General features: G+C 37.8%; 1 protein-coding gene across 1 annotated transcript in view; it reads left to right on the forward strand.

Annotated features, from left to right (window-relative positions):
- Epb41l4a (erythrocyte membrane protein band 4.1 like 4A) overlaps positions 1-27,690 on the forward strand; it is a 215,824-nt gene that overhangs the window by 77,392 nt on the left and 110,742 nt on the right. Inside the window, exon 4 of the mRNA XM_010607904.1 lies at positions 24,561-24,665. Within this exon, the coding sequence (XP_010606206.1) occupies positions 24,561-24,665 (105 nt within the window). The remainder of the gene's footprint in view (positions 1-24,560; positions 24,666-27,690) is intronic.

Here is a 27,690-nt window from a genome sequence, read left to right on the forward strand (position 1 = left end):
TAATAGTAGAGCCAGGATTAAATAGGAATGGTTTGTCATAAAATAATAATCAGGGCTAGCAGCATCCTGTTTGAAAAAACTCCAGCAACTGGCTTGTTTTTAAGAAAAGTGTACTGTATTGTTGTTCAATGAAATACATGAAAAATTTGTTATGGAATCTAAAAATATTTAGCCACACTGAAGTTTTGAAAAGGAAATTAATTTAACCCACTATGTCTCAAATGCTATTTCAAAATGTCATCACTATAAAAATTACTTTGTTTTTATATGGTCTTAAAAATCTAGTATGTATTTTGTATTTATTGTACATCATAATTTGGACATGCCAAGGACTCTACAACCACATGAGGCTGCACAGCCCTCAGAGGTTGGGCTGGGTATGCACAGCTCTCATCCTAAAAAGGATTCAGTCCATGGTTGGCTGGGTCCAAGGCAGAAATGGCATGGTAGAAGGGCATGGCAGAGGAAAGCTGCTGGCACATGGCAGCCAAGAAGGGAGGAGCTAAGGACAAGATTATAGGTCACACCCTCAGTGACTTGTTTGTCGGGACCAGGCCACACCTCTTAAGCGATCAGCTATGGACTCATCAGTGGATTAACTCATTGATAAGTACAGTGCCCCCATGATCCCATTGTCTTCCAAAGGCCCCACCTATAAAAACATGACCCATAATAGTGGCTTTAGTCATTTGACCAGTTCTTAAAAGTAGAAAAAAAATCACCAAAACAATGAAATAAAGGAAGTAGGAATGAAAGCAAAGGAGAATGAGTTCAGAGTAGCTCGACCTTTTGCCCATTGAACTGCCACATACAGTATCCTGTTTAGGAGGAATGAAGGAAATGAAATAGTTGTTCACTGGAACAGGACCTTGTCCTCGTCTTCAGAGTCATGATGAGTTGAGAGCTTGCAAAGACAAAAACCCATGTGTAAAACTTGTGTAGTCTCTCCTTTTATATCTTTTCAGAAATTTGAGTTGGAGTATTTTCTTTTTAATATTATTTTTATTTATAGCGTGGCCCATAATTCCATGTGGAGTTTATTGCCTTCCACAAAGCTGGAAAGCCTTGTGTGATGAAGGTATACCGGCAAACAGTTTGTGTGTTGCCACTGTGTTTAGGTCCCCAGACCCCTTAATGGAACCCAAGGGTGGAATTTCCTTCTGGGTGCTGGGTTGGTTGTGCCTTCCTGGTGGATTGGAAGGCACTACCCAGGTGACCAGGTCCTTGGGGATGTTAATTTTCATAGAGGGACGCAGTCGGTGGAGATTGCTGAGCCATTCAGTCTATAGCTTTCTTACATATTCTTGGAATGCGAGGGCTGAAAAGGACCTTTGTTTAGTTCAGTTATCTCATTTCACAAATGAAGAAACTCAGATCCCCGAATGGTTAAGCAGCCTGCCTGACTGTATGGTGAGTCAGGTGCAGAGATGGGTGAAATCCAGGTCAACAGCTCACCCTTCAGTTGCCTCTGGGGAGTGGTCTGTACTGTTCACCTGCTTGAAAGGATCGCCCTGCCACCTTCTCATTTCCTTTCTTATCTTTCCTCTTTGAAAGATGTTTCTGAGGTTATGAGACACGCTGTTGTAAAGAGTTAAAAAACACAGATATGCATAAGGAAAAAGTTATTAATTCATCAACCACCCATTAGAAACACTACCTTGCTTTTGTGACTAAGATATATTATGGGTATCACGTGAGCTTAACACATATTTATCCAGCTCTTATTAGTTTCAAATTTCTCGTAGTTTAGGTGACTGTATTTTATGCAATAATTCTTCTATTGATAGCCATCAAAGTCAAAGGGTTTTATTTTTGCCACTGACAAATCATGCTGAGACAGGAAATTAGGGTGTGTGGCAAAGCTAGCTGGGGAAGTAGGTGTGACCTATTAATTACAAAATCCCAGTTCCCAAAGCTGTGCATGTGGACTTCTTGTGAGAACTCGAGCAGGTCTTCAGTAGGATGATCTCAGCCTGAGGAATGGGTGATCCAAAAGGACAGTCCACATTAAGTTTTTGCCACTGTGTTCTCTCTTGCATGCTGGCCCCTCACATGTTCTAGGGTGTGTAAGACCTAAGGCCTTACTACCACTCCAAGAAGCTCAACAGCCACCGAGGGCTTTCAAAATGTAAGACTAAGGGCCTTACTACCACTCCGAAGAGCTTGATTCTACCACTCTGAAGAGCCCGACTGCCACAAGATTCACCGGGAAGGAACATACCAGACACGTTGCAAAGGGAGAAAACCTTTACTAGTCTGGCCAGAAGGCACTCCCGGAGCCAAGCAGCTCAGAGAGGCACCAGCTCAGGGGTGGAGGTCCCTTTTATAAGGGGATAGGCAGGGTGGGGGTCTACTCAAGATGCTTACAGAATGTCCCAAGGTTTTCAAAGCATTTCTTCTGGGCAGACAAAGAGTGAAATAATCTTTATCTATTTACCCAGAACTACTAAATGTTCACCTGTTAATTTACATTAATCACAGTTGAGACTAGGATTTAGACTACAAAGGTATGCAGTCTTACATTCCTAAGCAAAGGTAGGGGTGCAACTACAAAGGGGAGTGGTCCACAACGGCCTCTGGGGCCATTACTCATCCAACATGGACTCACTTTAGTTCAGTTAGGTCTTACAGGGTGTGCTTCTTTTCCTACTTTTATTTAGCCCAAATTTGTTTTGTACAGCCTGTTTTTTTCTCCCCACCTTTAATAAAACTTTTTTTTTACCATTTGCGCTTGTCTTGACTAATTCTTTGTGCAGGACAGAAAGAACCTAGAAATCATCTCCAGAAGGAGACTCCAGCACCCCTAAACCTGGTAACAATTCTGTGACAGATATCCTTGTGTCCATAACTGGTCCATAGACTAGAGCTCCCCAAATGAGATAGATAGTTAAAAGTACATATGATAGCTGCTGTCTGATAAATTTTCAAAAAGGTTGTAGTAGCTCCTCCACCACTCATCTTTCCATGATAAACACTGCATCTATTTTTATTCCTTTCATCTATTTTATTCAGTTTATTATCCTTTTTTTTCCCTCTTCCTTTCTTTTGCCCCATGGACAAATTTCTCTTGAGTTCTCTGTCCATCTCATGAACACAGGAGTTCTTTGCTTTACCATCCTACAGTTATTTGTAAATTTCCCATTAGATAGTTTGAGAACAGCTGTAATTAAAAATTAATATATAAAATTTAATAAATATCCTTTCAATTTCACCAAGATAATTTAGAATTTTTCTCTTCTAAGGGTTTTATTACTGTTTTTCTTTAAAAGACAGTTAAACTTTATATTACAAATTCATAGTCATATTAACTTCATTCAGTTGCACTGACTATGTAACTGTCTCTGTCTCTCATGTCTTGAGGTCTTTGTCCAGTTAGAGCACATCCTGAAAGCTTCCCTTAGATGGGGTCACTGTTTAGGTAGCTTTTTAGTTCTTACGTGCTCAAAATAGGGTTTTTGTTTGCTCTGACAGGTAAATAACATCTTGGCTGGGAGTTCCTCGCAGTAGTCACTGTTAAATTGTGTGCTGATTTTTACTGTTGCAGTTGAGAGATTTGATGCTAATCTGCTTCTTTTTCCTCTATAAATCGGTTCAGTTTGTTTGATGGAATGAGTTCCTTTTAATCTTCAGCCTTCTGACTGTTGATTCCCTGGAAAGACTGCAGAATCAGTTGTAGATAAAGCAGAGCTGGAGGAGGGAGGGCAAAGATGAGGAATACATGGGGATTTTCAGGGCCTGGTTTAAGGCAGATTATTTCTTGCGGTGACATGGAATTAGACAACATTTTTGATAAAATAATTTAAGGCTTATGAGGCTGAGTATTTAATAAGGAGCAGTTGAGTTGTCTGTTGACAGTTGAATAGCAAAATCATGCTAATGTAGGTAGTAAGATGTGTGGTTGAAGGTGATTTGGTTTCTCCCTTTAAATATTTTACCAAATGTAGGCATTGTCCTTTTTCCTTATTAATGCTCTCTGGGCTTGCTGGGAGCCCTAGAAAATTTTCCCTTATTTTAACTCAGGGAAGTTTTCTGTTTTATCTTTGTTTTACTTCCTCCTTAACCCACCTTTCCATTTTAATGTGTTTTTCATTTGTTTCTGTTTCTCTTCCACGAAACCTTGTCATCTGCATGAGCAATCTTCTGCTTATGTCTTTAATTTTTTACCTGTGTCTTTCATTTTTATTTATGATGCCTATTTGATCTTTCAAAACTGAATGTGTTCTTAGTGGTGACTACATCCTTTTTCATTTTGTCTATTGAAAGTTTAACTTCAGAAATGAAATTATTTAGTTTTACAAAACTTGTGTGTGTTCTATTTGTATTTCCTTGAAGGTCTGTATTTTCTTTTCTCTTTCTATTTTAAAAATCTTTTTCATAAGCAGTATTCTGATTATTTTTCTTGGTCTTTCCCATGGAAGTGCCTGAGACCCCTTGTCTGAGATATAAGTTTTCCTTCTCTTTTAATGGGTTCCTATTCCTCACGCAGCCTAAAAGCACTCTTGGTCAGTGGTAAATCAAGTTATGTAGGGGTGTGGGGTGTGTGTGTGTGTGTGTGTGTGTGTGTGTATGTGTGTATGTGTATGTGTGTGTGTGTGTATGTATTTTGTACTAGATGAGTATAAGCTATCACACTGGGACCTTTCAGCTGACATATGGGAAGGAGGGCACTTGATTCTTAAGAGTTGTTTAGTTCACCAGTCCAGTGACCAATTTAGATATCTGGCCGAGTCATGTTAAGGAAGTTTAAAATCTGTGGTGTGCCCTTGGCTCTAACAGTTTTGAGTCCCCTTACTGGGGGCTTTGAGAGCGCCTGGCCTCAGATGCTCACTCTAGCTGTCCTGGTGCACTGCTAATGTGTTTCAGAACTCAGGTTCTAAAGCCAGAAAGTCTGGAGTTTAGTCCTGGCCACCTGAATGCTCTTGATGAACTCACGTTAATTCATAGTTTCTAGTGGTCTCCTCTCTGCAATGATGATAACCGAACTCCTTGAATCTATAAGAGCATTAAATGAGTTTCCTACTTGTGAAAAGATGCAGTGTTCTTAGTGCAGTGTCTGGCATATGGGAAATACTCAGGAATTATTAACCGTTATCGTCTCCAGCTTATAGGATTGCTGTGAGAATTAAATGAGTTCTTATGTATAAAGTACTAATATGTACCCTGAACGTTAATATTACTGCTTTTATTTTTCACATGATCATAATTTATATGAGTTTTAACTACTATGAAAATATTAATAAAGCCAAATTTTATCTTTTAAATTTGTAATTTTCCACAAATCAAATCATTTTATCAAGGATCACATAATTTTAGCAGAATTAGTGATAGAAAACTTCCCAAACAGAGCAAAAGAACTTGACATACAGATAAGTGAGATAGGACTCCAACTAGTTACGATAAAATAAAATCTACACCTAGGCATATAATAATCCAGATCCCTGAAACTCAACAGAAGTACAAAATAGTACAGGCAGTTAGAGAAAAACAAATTACATGCAAAGGAAAGCGCATCAGAATCACAACAGACTTTCAACACAAACCCTCAATTCAAGGAGAGCCTGGAGTGAGGTATTTCAGGCTTTAAAAGAAAACAACCCTCAACCTAGGCTGATGTATCCTGCAAAACTACCTTTCAAAACTGATGGAAAAATAAGATATTTTCATGACAAAGAATACCTGAGAAACTTCATGAATAACAAACCAGCACTCCTAACAAATTTTAAAAGTATCCTAGAAAAAGACAATGAAGGTCACAACTCCATGAGGCCCAACAGAGCAAATCCAATAGGCAAGACTTTAAAAGGAGAGGGAGAAAAATGAAAAAGAACCAACAACTGGAAAAAATAATATGACAATGATAAGTCAATACATATCAGTTATAACCATCAATGTTAATGGCCTCAATTCACCAACCAAAAGAAATTGACTGGCAGAATGGATTAAGAAGCAAAATCCAACAATATGCTGTATACAAGAAATGCACCTAGCTGAAAAAGAAACTCATAGACTGAAAGTAAAAAGATGGAAAATAGTTTTCCATGAGACAGGAACCCAGAAAAAAGCATTGGTAGCTATCTTATTTGCAGAAAAAGTAAATTTCAAACCAAAACTAATTAAGAGAGACAAAGAAGGTCACTACATCCTTGTATAAAATAAACAATCCAAGAGAAGAGATGACAATCATAAATATACATGCACCAAATACTAATGCTTCTAACTATGCAAAACAAACATTAAGGGACATGAAACATCAAATAAGCACTAATACAGTTGTAGTGGGGGACCTCAGTACCCCAATGTCACAAACAGACAGATGCTCTAGACTAAAAATCAACAATGAAATACTAGAACTGAACCAGGCTTTTGAACAAATGGACTTAACAGACCTTTACAGAGTTTTTCACCCCACAAAATCAAAATAAACATTCTTTTCGGCTGCACACGGGTCATTTTCCAAAGTGGACCACATGCTAGCTCATAGAACATGTTTAAGTAAATGCAAAGGAACTGAAGTTATACCATGTATATTATCAGACTATAGTGCAATTAAACTGGAAACCAACAGCATAAAAAACTGTAATAATTTTACAAAACTGGAGATCAACAGCATAAGAAACTAAGAACTTTACAAACACATGGAAATTGCATAACACTCTCCTGAACAACCAATGGGTCATAGCAGAAATTAAGAAATTAGACAGTTTTTACAATTTAATGACAATGCCAGTACAAAATATAGGCATCTATGGGATACAATAAAGTAATTTTATTTGGGAAACTCACAGCCATGAATGCCCACACTAGGAAAACAGAGCAAGCTCAAATAAACTACCTAATGGTGAATCTTAAGTTCCTAGAAAAAGAAAGAAGAGAAACTCAAAGCTCATATAAGGGAAGAAATTATAAAGATCAGAGCAGAAATCAATGCAATGGAGACTAAGAGAATGATACAAAAAAGTCAATGAATCAAAGAGTTGGTTTTTCAAAAGAATAAATAAAATTGATAAACCCTTAGCCAACCTTATGACAAAAAGGAAAGAAAAGGCTCAAATTCATGCAATTAGGAATGAAAACGATGAAAGTTTCCTAATTGCATGAACCAGGGAAAGACCCAACCAAAAAAGAGAACTACAGGTCAACCTCCCTAATGAACATAGATGCAAAAATCCTCAATAAGATATTGGCAAACAGAATACAGAGGGTCACCAAGAAGATCATACACTGGACAAAGTTGTATTTATCCCAGGGATGCAAGGATGGTTCAACAAATACAAATCAATAAATGTAATACAGTGTATTAACACACTCAAGGACAAAAACCCTATGATCGGGGTCAGGGATTTAGCTCAGTGGTTCCACCACCTGCCTTGCAAGTGCAAGCACCCAAGTTTGATGCCCAGTACCAAACAAACAAAAACCCAAAAAACAAAACCATACGATCATCTCAATAGATGCAGAAAAAGCATTTGACAAAATTCAATACCCATTCATTATAAAAACCCTGCAAAAAATTGAAATAAATGGTCTTTATCTTGACTTGATAAAGGCTCTCTATGAAAAGCCAACAGCCAGCATCATACTTAATGGTCAAAAACTGAAAATCTTCATGCTAAAATCAGAGACAAGACAAGGATGTCCACTATCACCATTCCTGTTCAATATAGTTTTGGAAACATTGGCCACAGGAAGTAGACAAGAGAAAGAAATAAAAGCAATAATGATAGGAAAGGAAGAAGTGAAACTGTCGTTATTTGCTGATGATATGATACTCTATGTAGAAGACCCAAAGAACTCTGCCAAAAGACTTCTAGAAAGCTTTCTCCCTTCACTGATCCTGAAGCAAGGACAGAAGGACTGAGGGTTGGGCAGAGGGAGGAAAGAAGGGGCCATGGAAATAAGATGCAAAGTGTCCGAGAGAGGCCTGCTGAATGGAAGAGTGCACAAAGCCTGGAACTTTCTATACCCTTCACCAGTGGATGTAATATTGGTCTACCACAAAAGCTTTATCGTTTTCTTTTCACCTCTCTTATCGAAGCATTTGTAAGTTGAAAACATGAGACTCATTACCCCTGAGTGCTTGTAGTGCAGTAGTGGCGAACCTTTGATACTCACTGCAGAAGGCTGTTTGTTGTCATTGAAAGGTCTAAAAGGTTTGCCATCCCTGCTTTAGTGAATATTCCCTACAAACAAGGACCTCTACCTCATAAGCTTGCCACAGCTAAAAGTGTCAGGAAATTAGACACAGCATAGCCATCAAATCCACAGATCAGTGCAGATTTTGTCAGTTGTTTCAGTAGTGTCCTTTAAATAAAATTAATCCAATTCAGAATTATTCATTGCATTTTCTTATTTTTTGTGAGGACTCCTTGAATCTAGAACAATGACTTAATACCGCCATGACTACTGTTTGTAAAGAGACTTGGCCAGGTATTTTGTACAGTGTTTCTGAATTTGGGCTTATCTGATGTTTCTTGATTATTAAATTCAAGTTGTGTATTTTAGCAGGAAAATGTAAAAGTAATGCTGTATTTTGTTGTTGGCATCCGTTCAGCTGGCTTGTGCTGTCAATGCATCATGCTATTGGTGAAATTTACTTTGAGTATTTAAATTATCAAGTGCTAGGTTTTTCTTCTGTTGTCTCTCTTATCCTTTGCTATTAATAAGTATTTTGTGTAGAGAGATTTTGGGACTTTGTCAATTAATTGCATTCCTCCTCTGACTTTCACTCATGCATTTTAGGATCTACTGATGATTCTTTCTTTTTGGTACTGGGGATCAAACTCGGCACCTTGCACTTGCCACTGAGCTAAACCCCCTGCCCCTGATGATTCTTTTCAAAACAGGGGTTCTTTATGTAGCCCAGGCTGGCCTTGAACTCACAATGTAGTCCAGTATAGCCTCAAACTTATGGCGATCCTCCTCCCTCTCGATGGCTGGGATTACAGGCATGTGTCACTATGCCTGGATCACTGGTGATTCTTATTGAATCAGTTATAACTATGATGGTAGTTCTTAAATTCTGTCATTTTTTTTCTAGATAGATTAGTAACATTTTCCTGTATGGAAGCACTTTTCCTCTCCCCCCTATTAATTACTATATATATTTTTACTCACCTGGATTCTGATATTGTCATTTATTTTAGGTTCAGATTGTCACAAATTTGACCAGTGGAAATCTCTTTTGAAATGACTCCATCATTATTTGAGTACTCTTTCCTTACTGGTATGGTAAGATTTTTTGGGCCTTGTAATTTCCTATCCTGTCCTTGGAATCAGTCTGTTTCCTAAGAAATGAAGAATGGTGTTTGGAAACCAAAGATTTGGGCATTAGGTATGGCCTAACACCTAATGAGGTATTACTGAGGTGTACTGAGGTATTACTGTATATACTAGAGGATGGGTGTGTGTGTACACATTTATGTCTGTCTGTTTTTATATGAGCATATCAAGTCATGCGTTCACAACTGATTCCTCGATTTCTACAGGGTTCATTCCAATTCTTCCTTCATCTATATTTGTAACTTCTTTCTCTCAGGAGAAACCTGGCCTGTTTTTCTCAATAGATTACCATGATGACGAATATTATGTGTGCTCTGGGCTGCAGGGTGCCCAAATACATGGTCAGACACTGCCCTGGGTGTCTGAGTGAGACTGTTTTTGGATGAGGTTAATGTTTGACACTAGACTGGGTAAAGCAAATTTTCGTCCTCAACAAGGGTGGATGTTACCCAATCTGTTGAACATTTGTGCAGATCTCTCTGCTCCATCTTCTCCTGTCTTCACATTTGGGTGGAAACATATACCATCACTTTTCCTGGTTTTCAGGCCTTTTGACTCAGACTGAAACTCGCACTCTTGGCTCTCCAACTTGCCAACTGTGAATCATGGGACTTTTTGGCCTCCATATCCACAAAACCCAGTTTTTTACAATCAGTGTGGTGCTGGAGATCAAACCTAGTGCCTCACAAAGGTTAGGTTATATAATCTACCACTGAGCTACATCCCCAGCCCTCACTGAGCTACATCCCCAGCCCTCTTTCTTTTATTTTGAAATATGGTCTTGTTAAGTTGCCCAGGCTGGGCTCAAAATTGTGATCCTTTTGCCTCAGCTTCTCTGGTGGGTGGGATTGCAGGTGTGTGCACCATGCCCAGCTCTGACTCTATTGATGTGTCTCTCTGCACACACATCTTTATGTCCTGTTGGAGATACATGATGTTTGTGTATGTGTATGCATGCATGTTTGATTCTATTTCTCTGGAGAACCCAGACTAATAATTTACTTATTGCTTAGTTCCTCTTCATGCGGTCAGTCTCCCAGCCCTGTCTGCCTTGCTTGGCTGCCCCTGTGCTCAGATATATTCCGTTTGACTTACCTCCTAACCCCACTGTGTAACCACTGTGTTCCCTTCTGATCTTGCTGTCCATCTGTTCTGAGTTTGAGGGAAGGGGAAGGGATCCTGGTGGCTTTTTCATAGCATTTTTCAGTTTTTCAGGAAGGAAGAAGAGAGGGAGGGACTAATTTCTTTGGCTTATCTAAGTATCTTTGAGACATAAAGAGTGAAAGTCATTATTCCTATTTGGGGCCACGTCTTTTAAATCTGATAGTGCTCTGTGAGTGTGCTGCAGAAAAGCACAGCAGGTGTGGCTCAGTTGTCACACCGGCGGAAGGGTAATTTTTCTCTGGATGTGTACGGTGTTTTGAAAGAGTTTATACTTTTTTGGAATGTATTGACTTTTATAATTCAACTGTTGTTAACTACATTTTTGTGCCAGTAGATGTTGTATAAGATTTAAAAAAATACTTCCCCTCCCAATCCTGACAAGAATTATAGCAAAAGAAAGGCTTGATTTTGATGCTACGTTGAAACAACACAAATCTGGGGATATATGGTGTATCTCACCCACAAAGAGCACACTCAAGGAAGAAACGTCTGTCCCAAGGAGAGATGTTCAGATAATGAAACTAATTTTTTACTATGATGACAGTGGAGAGTCAGTTTGAGGTAACAAGCTAGTGCCGAGTGGGTGTCTCTGAAACAGGGTTGAAGGAGGGTTAAAGTGTAGGGAGACTGAAGATGCATATGAAACTTGAGCTGGAAAAATTCTGAGGTTTTCCTATGTAACATATGTCTTTTACTTGTCCAATGTATAATAGTTAAGAAGACAAGATTTTTAGTATTTTATAAGCTTTGACTCTTCTTTGAGGGGATCTACATTTTGAGGCTGAAAACATTTGAGTTTGACCATTAGTCTGGTTAGCTATGGTTGTGTAGTTGTATAACAAACTATTTAAAATATAGTGTTTTGGAATGATACTAACTTTAGTATCTTTTATAATTTGTACATCCAGACATTGAGTTGGACTGGGCAATTTTTTCCCTGTGTCATTGACTGGAAAGACATCAATACTGATCAGGCAGTTGGAATGATCTGGGAGCCCTCAGATGTCTTCATTCACAGGCTGGTCACCTGGGCAGGGTCTCTGAAAGGTTGAGCTCAGAAGAGTTCCACTTCTGTACTCTTCTGGTCTTACTGCTCATAGGGTAATTAGAGTTCTTTATGGCAACTCAACTCTACCACACCATTGAGAAGTGGCCAGTTTCTTTAAAAGCAGCCTGGAACTGATGGCTTATTGTCACTTCTGCAATACTGTATATGTGAGAGCAGTCATAGGCTAACCACACACGGAGGAGAGAGGAATTAGGCCCAAACACATGTTGGGGAGAGACTGAAGTTTTCAACAGTCTGAATCATGAGTAGAAAGTGAATGGATTATTGTAACTTTTTCTTCAACCTTCTATATAAAATAGAGCATTAACTCTTTGTAGTATGAATTTGTAATTGTAATATTAAACAGTACACTTAAAGATTGTGAAATTAAATCTTTTAATCATTCAAATTTGAGTTGAAGTCACTATATTTTAAGTGAATGCGTTTATGAAACATAGATCCTTGTCTTAAAACATGTTCTGCTTTGTAAAGTTTATGAGCTTAGAGAAATAATCATTTGAATAAAAGGATTATTAATTTTCAAAGAGTTCACCATAAAACTGTAGAACCCATTTTATTTTCCTTTAAAACATGAAAAAAAAAAAGGCTGTGGAATGAAAATATCTTTTTTGGCTTAATATTGAAGTGTTGATTTCACTCTGACCTGTCAAGAATAGAATGGACAAGACGGGGTTTCTGTTTACTCTCTGTTTCTCTTCTTATCTATGAAACATTTTTAGTTTGAAGTTAATCTCTAAAATCTTCTCATTTTGAAATAACATCGATTTATAGAAGAGTTGCAGAGATTAGGTTTCTGAATACAGTTCTCTTTGCTTCCCCTAATCACAGCATGTTACAGAGTCACTTTGTATTTGTTAAAACTAGAAAGTTAACATTGTTATAATAGCTAACCTACAGATTATTTTTGGATTTCAGCAGTTTTCCCGTTAATGTTCTTTGAAATTTAATCTACGATACTGCAGTGCATTGAGGTGAATTGTTGAGGTTTATATCATTTCATGGATTTGAAACATTTTGAAGATAGCTGAAACACAGAGAAAGGAAAAGCATTGGTGGTTCAGTGATAGAATTCTTGCCTGCTATAGAGAAATGAAAATATGACTTGTGCTTCAGGAATTTTTATTTATTGGAATTTAGTTTATTTAATGTAAACTCGACAGTACCAGCGTATGCTTTAAGTTAGTCTTAGAAATAGCTTCCCACGTGGGAATTCTGATATATATTGTTAAAGAATGGTATTTTTATTTAATCTCAGTTTTCTTAGGGATTGCTTACATAGTTTTTCTTTTAATTTTGTTATTGATGATAGTTTTTGTAAAATTGTGTTCTAACAAGATTTATTGGAATCTGGGAGAGGAAAGTACTTGTCTCATGGCAGTGGTGCTGTAATGATTCTATTCAGCTAGCACTGTGACTTGTAGGAGATGTTTTCATTTCCTGGGTCTCAGTTTCCCATCTCTAGAATTCAGAAGGGCTGGCTTAGAAGGCTGTCCAGATATAAAATAATCAAGAAATGATATATTTTGAAATCTGTAATAACATTCTCAAGCTTCATAGTCTTAGGGTCCCTGTATACTCTTTAAGATTAATGAAGACCTCAAAACACTTCTGTTTATGTGGATTATCTTTCTGTATATTTTCTGTTATAAATTAAAACTGAAGAATTTAAAGAGGTAGTTCATTCAATAAAACCTCTTAGAAGAATTAAATATCAACGTATGTACTATTTTTTACAAAAATAGCTGTATTTTTCCAAAGTGAAACTATTTTAGTGAGAATGGTAGCATTGTTTTTACATTTTTGCAGATCTCCTTAACATCTCATTTAATAGAAGATAGCTGGATTCTTACTGTTTGTGCTGTGATAGCATACCGCATGTAGCTTTTGGTAAGCTGTATACTTGTAAGAGAAGAGTGAAAAATGACAAGTAGACTTACCATATCAGGAATATCATTCTGAGTTCATGGACCACTGAAAGTTCTCTAGGTTGTCCCTGCTTTGAGACTCACTAGTATAAAGGAGTGAACTTGGCTTTAAGTCAGATATGTCTGGGTCGGCACCCTTCCTTTACCAAGGCTTCTTTTGTGCAGTAGCCATACTGTTACCCTCCCCTGACACCTGCAGAGGTTTACTTGTAAAATGAGAACAGAAGTCCAAATTTGCATTTCTTTTTATGAAGAGGAGATAGAGTATACTGTATAAAAGCATCTAGCATGTTTCTTTCTTTCTTTCTTGTTTTTTTCCCCCCGGTACCGGGGATCAAACTCAGGACCTTGTGCTTGCAAGGCAGATTCAATGCCACTGAGCTAAATCTCTGGCCCTAGCATATTTCATTAATGATAGATGATCAAAATTATTTGCTTACATTTATTCTTTGTTATGGTTTAAAATATCACAGGATGAGTTGAATGGAGGAAGACATTGTAAAGAATAGAACATGTTTAGAGAGAAAAAATTGAGCTGAAGTAAACTCTCTGCAAAGATGGCCACCTACCATTCTTTCAGCATGTCATTCCTTCTGCCAAGAATGCAATAGCTCTGCCGCCTGCCTCACAAGCAAAAGGTCCTGACTTCAGTCCCGGGTACCAAGAACAAGCAAACAAGCAAACAAAAAAGGAAACTTCCCACCAGAACTGACCTTATGACTTGCTTTTATCAGCAGAGCATAACAAGAGAAATTCGTTACTGTTTCATTCTTTTCTCTCCCAGCCTCAGTCACCACAGAATGACGACTCTTTCTGGAGAGGTGGTTTCTAGGGTGAGAGACTCCAAAGGACAGGGGGAGGCCCAGGCAACTTCAACCGTTCTGTCTGCCCCAGGTGCCATGTTAATATATAAATGAAGTCGTGTTGGGTTCTTGAGCTCGGTGAACTGCTCCAGGTGGAGCAAATTCCAGCTGTCCTTCTAAGCCCTGGGCGAATTTTAGAATCGTGAGAGATTATTGGTGTTTAAGCCTCTAAGTTTGGGAAATGTTTCGTAGTCATACATCGCTGAAAACTTAAACTTTATCAGCAGAAACAAACTTCTATATAAGAAAATATAAATAGATTGAAAAATACTCATTTTTTAAAATGTCAAAGTGAGGGTCTTTTACATAGGTGAGGATAACTTAGTTAAAAATCATCGGGAAAAAAACAAAACCAAACCTGAGCTGGGACATAACAATGCTTGCCTGAGAAGAAATTCCCACTGGTACTTGAGGAATGTCCCCTTCGTGGCATTTTTGTCACTTTATCCTAATGTACCTGTGCTAAAAAAGTTTAATGTGATTTATATTTTCTAAGAGAACTTGGAATTTCTTATAGTAAAAATACTAAATAGAATGGAGGTTTAGGAACACAACATTAAAGTTTTTTTGCCGTATTTATTTCTCCTTTGTGGAGTAAACCCATCACCCTCAAATGCAATGGTTATCATTCTGTGCAGCTTTCAAAAACCTGCCATTCTGGTCTGTAATGTCATGTCAATCTGAAAAGATGCTGTTACTTATTTGAAGTATTCCTTGTTCTGGTCAAAAGCCACTGATGGTATTTTCAAATAAACTTGCCCTACTTAGGAGACTTCTCTATAAGATTAAAAGTCTCTAGTATCTGTTCTTGCCAGAATGTTGCTAGTATGAAAGTAATCATATTTGCTGAGTTAAGTGGTATATAATTTGCAATCGGGAATATGTTACAAGCAGTTACTGACTCTCATTTTAAAAGTAATTTTAATACAGTTGTACCTTGGTTTATGAACTTAATTTGTTTTGTGATTCTGGAGAAGATGGCTGGCAGTGGTCCTGTTGCTCACCTGATGCAGAGTTCAGGAATGGGAGCAAATTTTGCCAGATACTTCTGTTTGCAAACTGAATTGTTTGTGAACAGAAGTGTTTGTGAACCAAGATTATTACCATATGTTGTTAATATTTAAATGAAGTTTTTCTGAAAGGAGTTATAAAAGGTCAAGCGTTCCTTTATTTATTTATTTTCTTCTTAATTTATAGCCAGAAATTTTTGCTTTGCTAATAATGGTAAACCAAATTCTGGTCAGATTTATTTTATTGCACAAAAACAATTATGCTCTGTAATGTAAGTTTTGTACTGTACATAACAATTTAATATCAGGCTCCTACTTGTTTCTTAGACTTTACTATTTTTAGAATATATTGTCTTTTGGTATTGTTTCTCACTGAAATAAATGCAGTTTTAAATTTGCGACCTTTAATCCTGGCTTGTCAGCTTTATTGGGTTAAGAAAGCCTGGTGAATTAGTAGAGCGTGTTCCTGAGTGAGGCTGAGTGGTCACTGAGGCATGAGCTTGGGTACTATGTAGAGTCCCTCGCCCTTTTTCTTTGGCACTCTTCTGCTCTGCTTCTGGCCACCATGAACTTGAAGCATCTTGGAGCTAACTAACCGTGGTCTGAAGCCATGAGCCAAATTAAACTTTTTAAGTTGGAGGTGTTGGATTTTGTGTCCAGTGAAAGGACAGCGGATTAATACAAATTACAAGTGAACTGAACAGCTTTGGATTAGCTGGTATAATAGGATAGAGAGGAGGGCAGGGGTAAGGGGAAAAAATGAGAACCAAGACCTGTCATGTAGAGGTACAAGATCCCAACAATGAATGTAACTGTACTGTGTCCCTAAAATGTACCAATAAACTCAATTAAAAAAAAATAGGATAGAGACTCCATTTCTCTTTACTTTTCTAAGTCTGATTGGTCAAGGGCTTGAATGTTGCTTAATGATAGAGCACTTAGCATGTTCAATACCCTAGGTTACCCAGGATGTAAGTCTGCTTGGTCAAGAAAAATGAAAATGTTCATAGAAGAAGATTAATATTTTCAGTATTATGTCTCTTATTTTTGTCATTCACTCACTTTTAGTATTCCGTGAAGTTTTGGGGAGTTCTTACTGGGCATTAATTACTGGACGGTTTGGAAAGAGAACGGTAATATGTACTCAGAACCTGCTTTCAGAATGTCTAAACATTACTAGAAAAATTAGAAGTAATAAATGGCCTTAACGAAGGTTAAATAGATTGCCTCAGACAAAAATAAGAAACTGTAGATTCAATGAATGCAGCTGTCCTAATGAGGTTGAGAAGATATGGTCAGGCTTTATGCAGAGGGTGGCCTTTGAATTGAACCTGAAAGGAGAAGAGGGATTTTTATCATGACAGAGACTAGGGAAATTATTCCAGGTAAAAGAAACAGTGGCATCATGTAAGAATCCAGGGAGATCTGATGAAAACTGAAATGGGAAAAAAAATTCCATTTCTGATATTTGTGGTGTTACTCAATTGATTTTTTTGTCTCATTAGAGTTTGTTGGTACATTTTAGGTATACAATACAGTTACATTCATCATTGGGATCTTTTACCTTTACACGACAGGTCTTGGTTCTTATTTTTTCCCCTTACCCCTGCCCTCCCTTCACCCCCTCCTCCCTTCCCTATTTACAAATACTTTATTTCCATTTTTTCAAGCATTTCATTAGTGGAAGTACATTAAGACAAAATTTTAGGGCAAGGGATTTGGCTCAGTGGTTCTGGCACCTGCCTCGCAAGCACAAGGACCCGAGTTCTATCTCTGGTACCAAAATTTTAATTTGGCTATTTCAGACAGTTGTTAGGCGTGTTACTATGTGCTGTGGTTGTAGTTATACCATATTTTGTGGCTTCTTAATGATTCCTCATTTTGGCAGAAATTTCTTCTACAAATGCTCGGAATAAAACTGGATTGGTGCAAAGTACAATCACATTCATGTCTTTTCTTTGTCACAGACAGAAGTAAAGAATTGTGCTTTTCATCAGTTTTCAATGAAACAAACTTTCTGACTTAGAAATGAAGTCCTAGTCTCACATGTGAAGGATGAGGGCATGTGGCTGCCACAGTGGTGTAAAATGGCCTGTAATAGTTAAGGGAAGAGTTCAGATTAAGAAAGAACTCTTTAGGGGGAATGTGTAAACGTGGTCAGTACATTGACAGATTACTATCACACATCTGATTTTGTCTCTGTGCCTTTTTACTTAGTAACTCTTTACTTAATATGTCTTTGTGAATGAACCAAATCCACAAAACAACTGTTTCCACAAGCAAAAAAACAAAGAGGTAATGACTAATTTCCACCAGCATGCTTCTTCTTTTTAAGAAATATTTTTATACAAGTGATATATACCCCTGGTACTATGTCAAATGCACAAAGGGACTTCTCCTGAAAATGAAATCTCTCCTCATCGCACTTTTCAGAGGTGCTATGGCTTGTGTCTAGATGTCCCCCAAAGCCTTATGCAGTCTTTTCCAGAGGAGACTGAATTTGGAATGCGTGATGGTGGGATTAAGAGTTTGTGATTGCTAAACCACTGCACTGAGAGATTGGTTTGGGACTGCCCTAGTTCTGGTGGTCTGGATGGAATAAAGAGCAGGAAGATGCTCTTATTGCCTCTTGTTGCTTTTGCTACCTTATGTGTGCCATGTTGTTTTTCCTCTACGATGCCCGTTTGCCAATCCCCACTTGAAGCCAGCCGACTATGGTCTGAAACTTCTATGAACTGTAAGGCAGATAAACGCCTTTCCCTTTAATTTTGGGTGTTGAGTATTTTGTCTCAGCAAAGAGAGAAAAGTAACTAACACAAGAGGCCACTTTTAGAAGTTTCTTTTGTTACTTCCCTAGGGTTCTGATTGGCCAGTCAAGAGCTCCCCTCATCATAGCTCTTTGTATTATATTCCAGATACACCTTCCTTCATCTTCCTTTCCTCTGACATTTATTAATGTACTTTTTCTCTCTTCTGCAGAGTAAGAATTCACTGGCACGGAATAAGCACTTAGTAAATATTCTGATGAATAAAGTTCTGTGTTTCCCAATATCCTTAATGGTACTTAGTTGTCCTTGCTTTCAGTAATAAATCCTGACACTAGCCCAATATACTAAGTTCCTACTTTGCCTCTCATGTTAGTTCTCTATCAATTATTACTATTATTATTATTTATTATTATTATTATTATCTGTGCTGGGGATTGAATCCAGGGACTCCTGCATGATAGGCAAGTGTTCTACAACTCCAGCTCTCTCAGTCAATTCTTTTTTTGGAAGATTGGAACCTTTGCACTAAGCTACCTCCCCATCCCTTTAAAATTTAAAAAAAATTTTTGCGACACTGTCTTGCTAAGTCACGGAGTTTCCCAGCCTGGGTTCAAATTTTCCTCAGCCTCCTGAAGTGCTGAGATTATACTCCCATCAATTCTTACTTTCTTTTTTATTGTTGTTGTTGAAAAGTGATTTCTTGCGGACATGAAGACTTTGTGTCTGAACGGCAAAATACAGATTCATAGGCAGCCTCTATTAAGAATGAGATTATCTTCTAGAGGAGGCATAAAAACAGAATATAAATTGGGAGAAGGGTAATTAGAAGTGGTCAGGCAGAGCAGGGCTGGCAGAAAGATGAGCTGGTGATGTAGATCCTACCTCGGTAGCAAATTCTTTACCAGCATCTGTACTCTCTGAGTTTTGTCATATTACAGCATGACAGACGAGAAATTAAGGGGGTTTCATGTGTGTTTTTGTTTGAAGTGGTGATAGAAATACACCATTTCTGATATTTCCTTGGCTCTGAGCCCAGTGTACGTGCAGACACACCTTCCCCGTGTAGAATGCTGTGGAGGGAATCACAAGACATCATGTTTTGTCTTAGGTCAGGACTGGATTCATCACATAACTTTGGATGCTTTCCTTGTGGATAACAAAATATGCTAAACGATATTATTTGTGAAGTATTTTCAGCACCAGATTCTATAGACATGCAAAACTGTCATAGAGAATTTACAGACCATCTTCTGGTATTTTGGGAATGATTGTGTTACAGTGATTTCTTTCTATTTATGATTTTTTTTTCAATTTTTGCATGCTTTCTAAATTACTGAGCTGGTTTTCCGAGCTTGCTTTTATATATCTTTTTCATGAGTAGACTATTTGATCCTTTTCATGTTTTATATGTATATGTATAAAAATACCTTAACATTTCTGTGGACCTAGAAACATAAAAATAGTTTTCATAAAGAAGGTGTGACTTACAGACATTTTAAGAATATGTACCATTTCACTGACATTTTCACGCATTTTTTTCTCTTTTGTTCTTGAACCTCTTATTTACTTGCATGGGATAGAAGAACGAGGTAGAGTTATGTGGTGGTACAAGCTCTAGTATTCCACTTATTCTTTCTATGCCTGGAGAGGAGAGAGAACTCTAGGAAAGATGAGATCAAGATGGAAGATTATATCGTGGCCTTCAGGAATAGCTTGAACTAACAGGAAAGATGTTAGTGCATTTTCCACAGCCACTTAGAAAATAATAACATTTGATCTTAGCTGGACAGAAGTTATAAAAGTGTTCTGAGCTAGGGATTTAACTCAATACTTCCGCTGCCTGCTTCGCAAGCGCAAGGTCCCAAGTTCGATCCCTGGTACCACACACACACACACACACACACACACAGCATTCCTGAAAGTCAATAGGAAACGATCGAGGGGGAAAATCATTGCCTGAAACATGGACAGAAGACAGTGTGGATTATGGAGTATTGCAGGCTTAGTGGCTGTGGATATATGAGATCAGGAAGAGCCTGGGTAGCCATCATGATGATGTCTATAGGACCTCTGAGACATACAGCATCTTTCAATAAATCATTTTCATAGTGACATTAATCAGAAACCCTGCATAATGTACTCACATTCCTAGAATAAAATGTTTATACTCATTTTTAGTATACCATTGGCCCAAATTCACATTTTTAGTACAGATTTTTCTTTGGGACACTGGGTTGGTTCTTGGGTCAAACATCACTGCGGTCATAGGGCAGAGGAAGACAGGTATTGATTGTTTGGCTGTTCTTATCGACTACCTCAAGAATGCTGGACAATCTTGCTCAGAATCAGATGCCAGTCCTCAGCTGAGTCCACAACTAGGCGTCTTTACTACTGAATGCTGCCCTGCCATTGGGAGTCCTTGCTGTGAATAACTTCTAATCTCTCCCCACATCTGTGTGTCACTCATTCACAAATCAAAGTTCTTGGCTGAAACCAGTCTTGTGCTGATAGCATAGCTGTCAGGGGTTGGGGAGTCTGGTTCTTTCCTCCACCAAGAAGGCAATTCCTTCCATGTCAGAGGAGGTTGGATATTATGTACCCTGAACAAAAGAACCAAAATGGGAGCCCCTTTTAAAAGAGTATTTGAAATTAGGAAGTTTTAGTGTAACTCATAGAGAAAAAGACAAAATTTATACTTTTTTCTAAAAGAAAGTTGATAGAATTATCTCCCATTCTTATTTAAAAACCAAACCAAAGCAAAGATCAGAAAAATTGGAGAAGAGGGAACTTCTCTTTGATAGAGGGTACATATTAGGGCTGTGTAACAGCTATTATACTTAGTGGTAAAAAAACATTAAAGCTTTACATTAATATATATGTGCATCACATGATGACCACATTAATCATGGGGAGTTTGTACTGTACCTAACACATCTTAATTCTGTCTTCACCCCCTGCCCCATCTCTTGGTTTGCTTGCAAAAGAAGAAGCCATTCCATTAAGGCCAGGAAGAAGAAAAGAATGCATGGTCTCACAACTACCACCGACCCGTCTTCTGAGGTCTCAGCCCATGCAGTAAGAAAAGAGAAATAAATATGGGGAGACATTTTGCAAAGGAAGAGCTAGAACTTTTATTATTTAAAGAAAACATGATTAGTTGAAAAGACTCCATAGACAAACTGTTTTAACTAATGAGAATTTAGCGAGATGGTAGGGAATAAAACCAGTGTTGGAAAAAGTAGTTGCTTTTGAATACATTGGCAATATCCAATCAAAGTACAACAATAAAACTGTATCTAAGAATAAGCCTATGTTAGCGTCCCATTGCTCTATAACAATTGCCAAACACATAGTGGCTTAAATGCACCAAATTTGCTATCTCACAGTTCTGGAGGCTAGAAGTCCAGAAGGTGAGTAGGTTCTCTGCTCAGGGCAAGGCTGAAGTCAGAGTGTTGGTTTGCTGGTTTCTTATCTGAAGACTCTGGGGAAAAAATCTACTTCCTCCGCAATCAGCAGCTTCTTCCAGGAAGTTGGCAGAATCTCATTTTTGTGAGTGGACTGCATTTCCCTTTCCCTGCCGGCTGTCAGGTAGGGGCTGTTCCAGCTCCTTGAGGCAGCTCGTATTGCTTCTTAGATGTCCCGCTCCATCTTTCAAGTGGCAAGGACACGTGAAGTCCTTCTCAAACTCTGGACAGCCTTGACTTTTCTTCTGCCTTCCCCTTGTGCTGGAGAAAGTGTTTGCATTGATTAGATTAAGTGCTCTCTGATAATCTCCCTATCTGAAGGTCAACTGTATGGAATAATTGCTTGAATGGCAACTCTTCATATTCATGGGTTCAGTAGATGAGGATGGGACTTCTTTGGTGGGTGTGTTTTTCTCATTGCTGAGACAAAAATACGTGACGCCCAAGGCTAAAGGAGGAAAGGTTTATTATCGCTCTTATTTTGTAGAGTTTTCAGTTCATAATCGGCTAGCTCCAAGGCAGTGTGGCATGGCAGAGAGGTATCACGGGGGAAATAGCTTGCAGCAGACAGAAGGTGGCTAAGCAGCCAGCAGCAAGTGACAAGCAATAACAGCGGCCCTCTTTCTGTTCCTTACATTCTATCTAGGCTACTTGCCCTAAGAGCAGGCAGCACTCACACCCATTGTGGCCCTTCCCATTACCCACACTCAGGACTGTGTCAATCCAATCAGTGGACTAATTTAGCCCCTTAATCCCGGCATCACACCCTTAATCCTAACATCGCACACTGTAGATCCAGCCACCTCTGAAAAGCCCCACAGGAGGCTTTAGGAGGACATCTAGACACACACCATAACAGTGGGGGAAGGTATTTTGTACATTTTACCTGCTACAAAGTCTAAGTAGAATTTTATGTGGCCTCTGTGAAAAAAGTATAAATTTTCCTTGAAGTATATTAAAAAAATCATGTATATTTTAACATTGTATTAATTTAATATTTAATATTAATTTAGTATTTAATATTGTATCTTTCCCTGCTTCACTGTCATCCAGTCTGTCATTTCAGTTTAATTCCACATTCCCCACAGAATTGTGATTTAAATTAGCAAGCTGATTCTAAACTTCTAGTAGAAAAACATGCCTAAGAGCTGGCAAAGGCAATTTTGAAAAGGAACGATGAATATCAAATTATGTTAAACTCATTAAAATATCGGTATTATTCCTGGACCAATCCATTGGGTAGGACTGGGTAGTTAGCAGATGATATAGTTGTTTCAAATCAAAATGGAAATGATGGCCTTTTCAGTAAATGGTGATGCAATTATCAATCTATTTGGAAACTGAGCTAGGCCTTATCCCAAGCACAAAAATAATTTCCAGATGGAATGAAGAGCTAAATACGCTAAGTAAAATTGGGCATGTATTAGAAGTTGTAGGAGAATTTGCCGATAAACTTTGGATTAGAGAATGCCTAGCCCGAACACTAGGAAATGTGATCAGCTAGCTAGTAAGTACATGAACAAGTGTTTACTTTTAGGAAAGTCAGGAAAATGTGAACAAACATCCTTTTCTTACCCCTTAATCAGATTAGAAAAAATTTTCTCAATCTAAGTGTTGGCAAGGTGGGAGGGGATAAGTATTTTTGCTGAGTGAAATGGAATGGTCTTTTTGGCAGTGTCCACTATAATAACTGGTATGTGTATGCTTTAAATGAGTCATTTCACTTCCAGATTTTTATCCAAGGGAAGTGTACCTGTACATGAGCACACAGAAGCATTCACTAGATGTAGCACTGTTATTTTAACAGAAAATGTCCAATAGTGTAAAGGTCTATCTTGGAAGGGTGTTTTGTTTTAAATAAGTTGCTTAATGAATTTAATGTAATTCAGAGGTAAAATAACCTATGAGATTTGTAACACGAAGCATCTTCTGTGTACTTTGACCACCTCATATCAGTCATTTTATGATATATTTAACCAAAACATTTCCCTTAAATTAACAGACCATTTTCTAAAAGCAGTGTAGTATTGAGTACCCACCTCATATGCAGAAGCATGTAACGGTAATCCTCTGAGGGAGATGTAATTGAACAAAAGCCCAGTTTTATTGCCACGAAACATGAACTTGGGGACTTCTTTTGCTACCTACTATTGATGGGGGCAAAATAAAGGGAAGGGATAACTGATCATATAGTGGTTTCATGGAGCAGATCATTTTCAAGATCCTGTGGTGTGTAGGGTAGTATTTGTTGATTGTTTATTAAATATGTGAATAGTTGTTATTTAATATATCAGATGAAAGACTCTTGTTGTTGTTCTGGGAATTGAACCCAGGGCCTTGCTTATTCAAGAATCTTAAAGAATTTGATCTGTGTATGTAGTGGGAGGGAAAAGAAGAGTGATTAGTATGTTAGGTAGGTATCAGGGTTTTTAAAAGCAGCCAAAAGAAATGTTTTCTTTCTGTCGATGCTTATGTGAAAAAGATCAAGTAAAATATCTTTGCTGTGCTTTTGAGGACATCAGTTTTAGCAGCTTTAATCTATGGGTTTATTATTTGAAAATTTAAAAACAAAATCTTTGGCTATTGTTAATTTTGTATTAGATACTTGTTAGAGTAATGATATAGGGTGGAAATTGCTTTGTAAAATAAAAGAATTATGGGATTTTAAACCAAAGTTTTGTTTGATGAATTTATTAGATATTTTTCATATAGAAAAAGATTATCTTTATTTAAAAGAAATTTGTTTTGAAGATAATTTATAATCCCATAAGTAAAGAAGCTTATATTAACAATTGCTCCAGTTTAAGAATTATTTTCTAAAGCAATTTCCTTAATACACTTACTTTAAATTACATTTGTCTTTGTAATTGAGGCAAAACCTAAAGAAGGTACTGTGGTTTAATGAAAATGCTGTCACAGTGAGGGGAGCTAATAGCTGAGAAGCATGATTGTACCCTACTGAGACACAAGACAAGATACCGTGTTTTTAAAAAAGTAAAACTGAATTATTTTTTGCAGAAGTCCACGAAAGGTTCCATTGTCCTTGACCATGTATTCCGTCACATAAACCTTGTGGAGATAGATTATTTTGGGCTGCGTTTCTGTGACAGAAGCCATCAGACGGTGAGTACAATGACTTCATATTAACTTCTCATGATTATAAATTCCCCTCCATCTCTGGCCTTTCTAGGTGGTTAGCCACTTCGCAGCTGAAAATGACTTTGAACACTTCAAATATATTTTCTCCTGACAATTTTTTTGCATTTTTCCCTCTTCTGCCAAAAGTTGCTGGGTTCACACCTTCTTTGTGTGCAGTCCCTCTTTGCAGGTGGCTTATGGGGCTTCCATTTTTGCAACCATGTAACAATGTGTGCTTTCCATTTGTGCTGTTGAGAGGACTGGATAATTGGCTAATGTGTTAGTGTTAGGAGAAAAGCGGCTCGCTCTTGAAGTGGCAGGCATTATTGCCTTTTAAGAAAGAAAATAATTAAGGAGAAAAAATACAATGTAAAAAAAGTGCCTATTAATTTTTAAGTGGTTTGAACTGTTACAACAAGTAGGGGTTTTCCTTTATGAATTTGGTGATATAAGAGGAGTAAAGGCAGTCTGGCCTTTGGTTCTGATGTCTGTTATTCACAAGGGTTAACTTGGAAGGGCTTCCTGTGTGTTGGATGGTACAGTTATTAAGAAATTTGCCACAATAGGAAGACTTTGAAGGTGATGATTTTGAAGGATGAAGAGATATTCATTAATATGACTTTTCGTTTAGTCCAAGAAAATTCTTAAGCTCAGATAAACACACCCTCATTATGCAAAGTGCTCCTGTGCTTTCCTTAAGATCACTCTATTTAACTCCCTTTTATTTTTCATTGTATGCTGCTGCGGTTGAAATAAATGTCCTTCCTCTTCCTTCATCAGTTCTCCCAGGCTCCACTGGGTTATTTGGGATGTATTCAGCAAGGAAGGTTTCATTTTCTGAATGGTGTCTCTGTGCCCTAGCCTCAGAATGACCTAGCACGAGAAAAGAGAGGCAAGTGGAATGCTGCTGGTGCGGGTAACTGGTGATTTCTGTTTAATCTATTTCACAGGAAGATTTCACAAGATAGGAATAAAAATTGGGCACGTTGGATAGATTTCTACAGAAAGGAATAGCATTTCTAAGTTAAGTGGTCATTAATGAACACTTCAAAGAAATGAAACATATTCAGAAGTTCACTGAAGTCTATCCTATGCAGCCCACAAGTCACTGCAGCAGGACTGTAAAGTTGTATTGAAAGATTCAGTTGAAGGCTATAGAAGGTACCTTAAATTACATTCATGTTTTATAAATAATATTTTCTCCTAGCAGAGAAAAATATAGTTTTTGGATATTATTCAGTATATCAGACTTTGCCTGGACAGATTGACCTCCTTGCTAAAATTAACACACACGCTCCCTCCCTCCCCGCCACCTTTGCAACGAAAAAAAAAGAAAAGCTAGAGAATTTCAAACAGTGGCCCTTCCTGTTGGAAAAGAATTAAAAGTTAGCAATGATAGTTTACTGAAAGTCAATATTTTTCTGTTACCTTTTTTCCAAAGATTTGACATCTGTGATAGTGTTTATAATACAGATTTTACAAGAAAATAAAGTTGTACCCTTAAAAGGAGAAAATTCTTAATATGTTTTGATGGGTTAAGAATATCAGGTATATAAGTGATATGTAAAAAGTACTCTTTGCCTTATGAATTTGTGTTATTTCCTTTCAGTGATAAAAGAGATGATTTTTGTAAACATTGCTTAGTCTGCATGTTCAAATGTATTGTCTGATACCCTAATAGTTCGTTTTACTTGTAGGAAGCTTTGAGTATATGGTCATGAAATTTTGCATTTCTAGTATATTGGTAAGAGCAGTCCTGCATATCCCATAGTTACTTAAGGCAGATGAAAATTTAAACAGTGACCTTATGTTAGAATAGCACAGTACATGGTAAGAAATCTTTGTCTTAAAAATTAGGTAATGGTTCTCATGAATGTTGCCTAAGTTACCATCCACTGGATTAGATTTTGTGTATTCCTTGCCTTTTCTGTTCTCAACAGTTGATTTTTTAATGAGGAATGCCTGTGTAATGATGCCTACTTAACTAATATAATTAAGACACATATTAAAATCTATTGAAGAGAAGACTTTGAAGCCCTAAGACAGACCACTAAGGTCAACTCTGGGGATATATAGAAAAAGAAAAAGTGGGAGCTCTTTGGATGAAAGAGAAGAAAGATAAGTAGGGATGAAGAGGCGGCTCACAACAGCAAAAAGCATTAGGCCCTTTCTCCTCTCGTTCCACACCTTAGCACATGACTTGGAGCTGGGCTGGAGCTCTGGCTGGAATTAGGGACAGATGTAATTGGTTATAAATGTCCTTTTATAAATTTTAATTTTATTAGAATATACTTGCAGTTCATGATTACATTCATTTTGGGGTACATGTGCATAACGCATCTCAATTCTTTCTGTGTCTCCTTCCTCTCCCTTCTCTTTTCCCTCTCTTCATCTCTTGGTCTCTTTCCCAAATGCAAAAGATCCATCTCCCTGTTTCCAGTTATCTGTTATTTTGTAATTCATTCATACTTTGGATTTCTCCTATAAGAGAACGCGTGTGGAAGTGGAGAGCTGGAGAGCCTGAGAGAAGAGGTGATAATAGTAGAGACTGGAGTGTTGGATAGAGGCCTTGAGCCAAGGAATGTGAGCAGCATTTAGAAAGTGGAAAAGGGGAGGAAATGGATTCTTCCCTAGAGCTCTAGAAGGAAGGCAGCCTTGCCTGCATTTTGATTTTGGCCTACTAAGATCCATTTTTTAGAATGAGTTTATTGGTACTTTTTAGGTATGCAGTTCATTTACATTCACCATTGGGATCTTGTACCTTTGCATGACAGATCTTGGTTCTTATTTTTTCCCCATACCTTGCCCTCCCTTCACCCCGCTCTACCCTCCCCTATTTACAGACTTCATTTCCATTTTTTCCTTTTCTCATATTTTTCTTGTCCCTTATTTCCTTTCCCCTACTCTTACCACTTCCCCTACACCTGTAGCCCCTTTCTTCCTATTTCACATTATCTCAGTTATACAATTTGGAATAAGATCCATTTTGAATTTTGACCACCAGAACTGT

Source organism: Fukomys damarensis, unplaced genomic scaffold (genome assembly GCF_012274545.1).
Source record: "Fukomys damarensis isolate Sample0158 unplaced genomic scaffold, DMR_v1.0_HiC HiC_scaffold_3, whole genome shotgun sequence".
Lineage (NCBI taxonomy): Eukaryota > Metazoa > Chordata > Mammalia > Rodentia > Bathyergidae > Fukomys > Fukomys damarensis.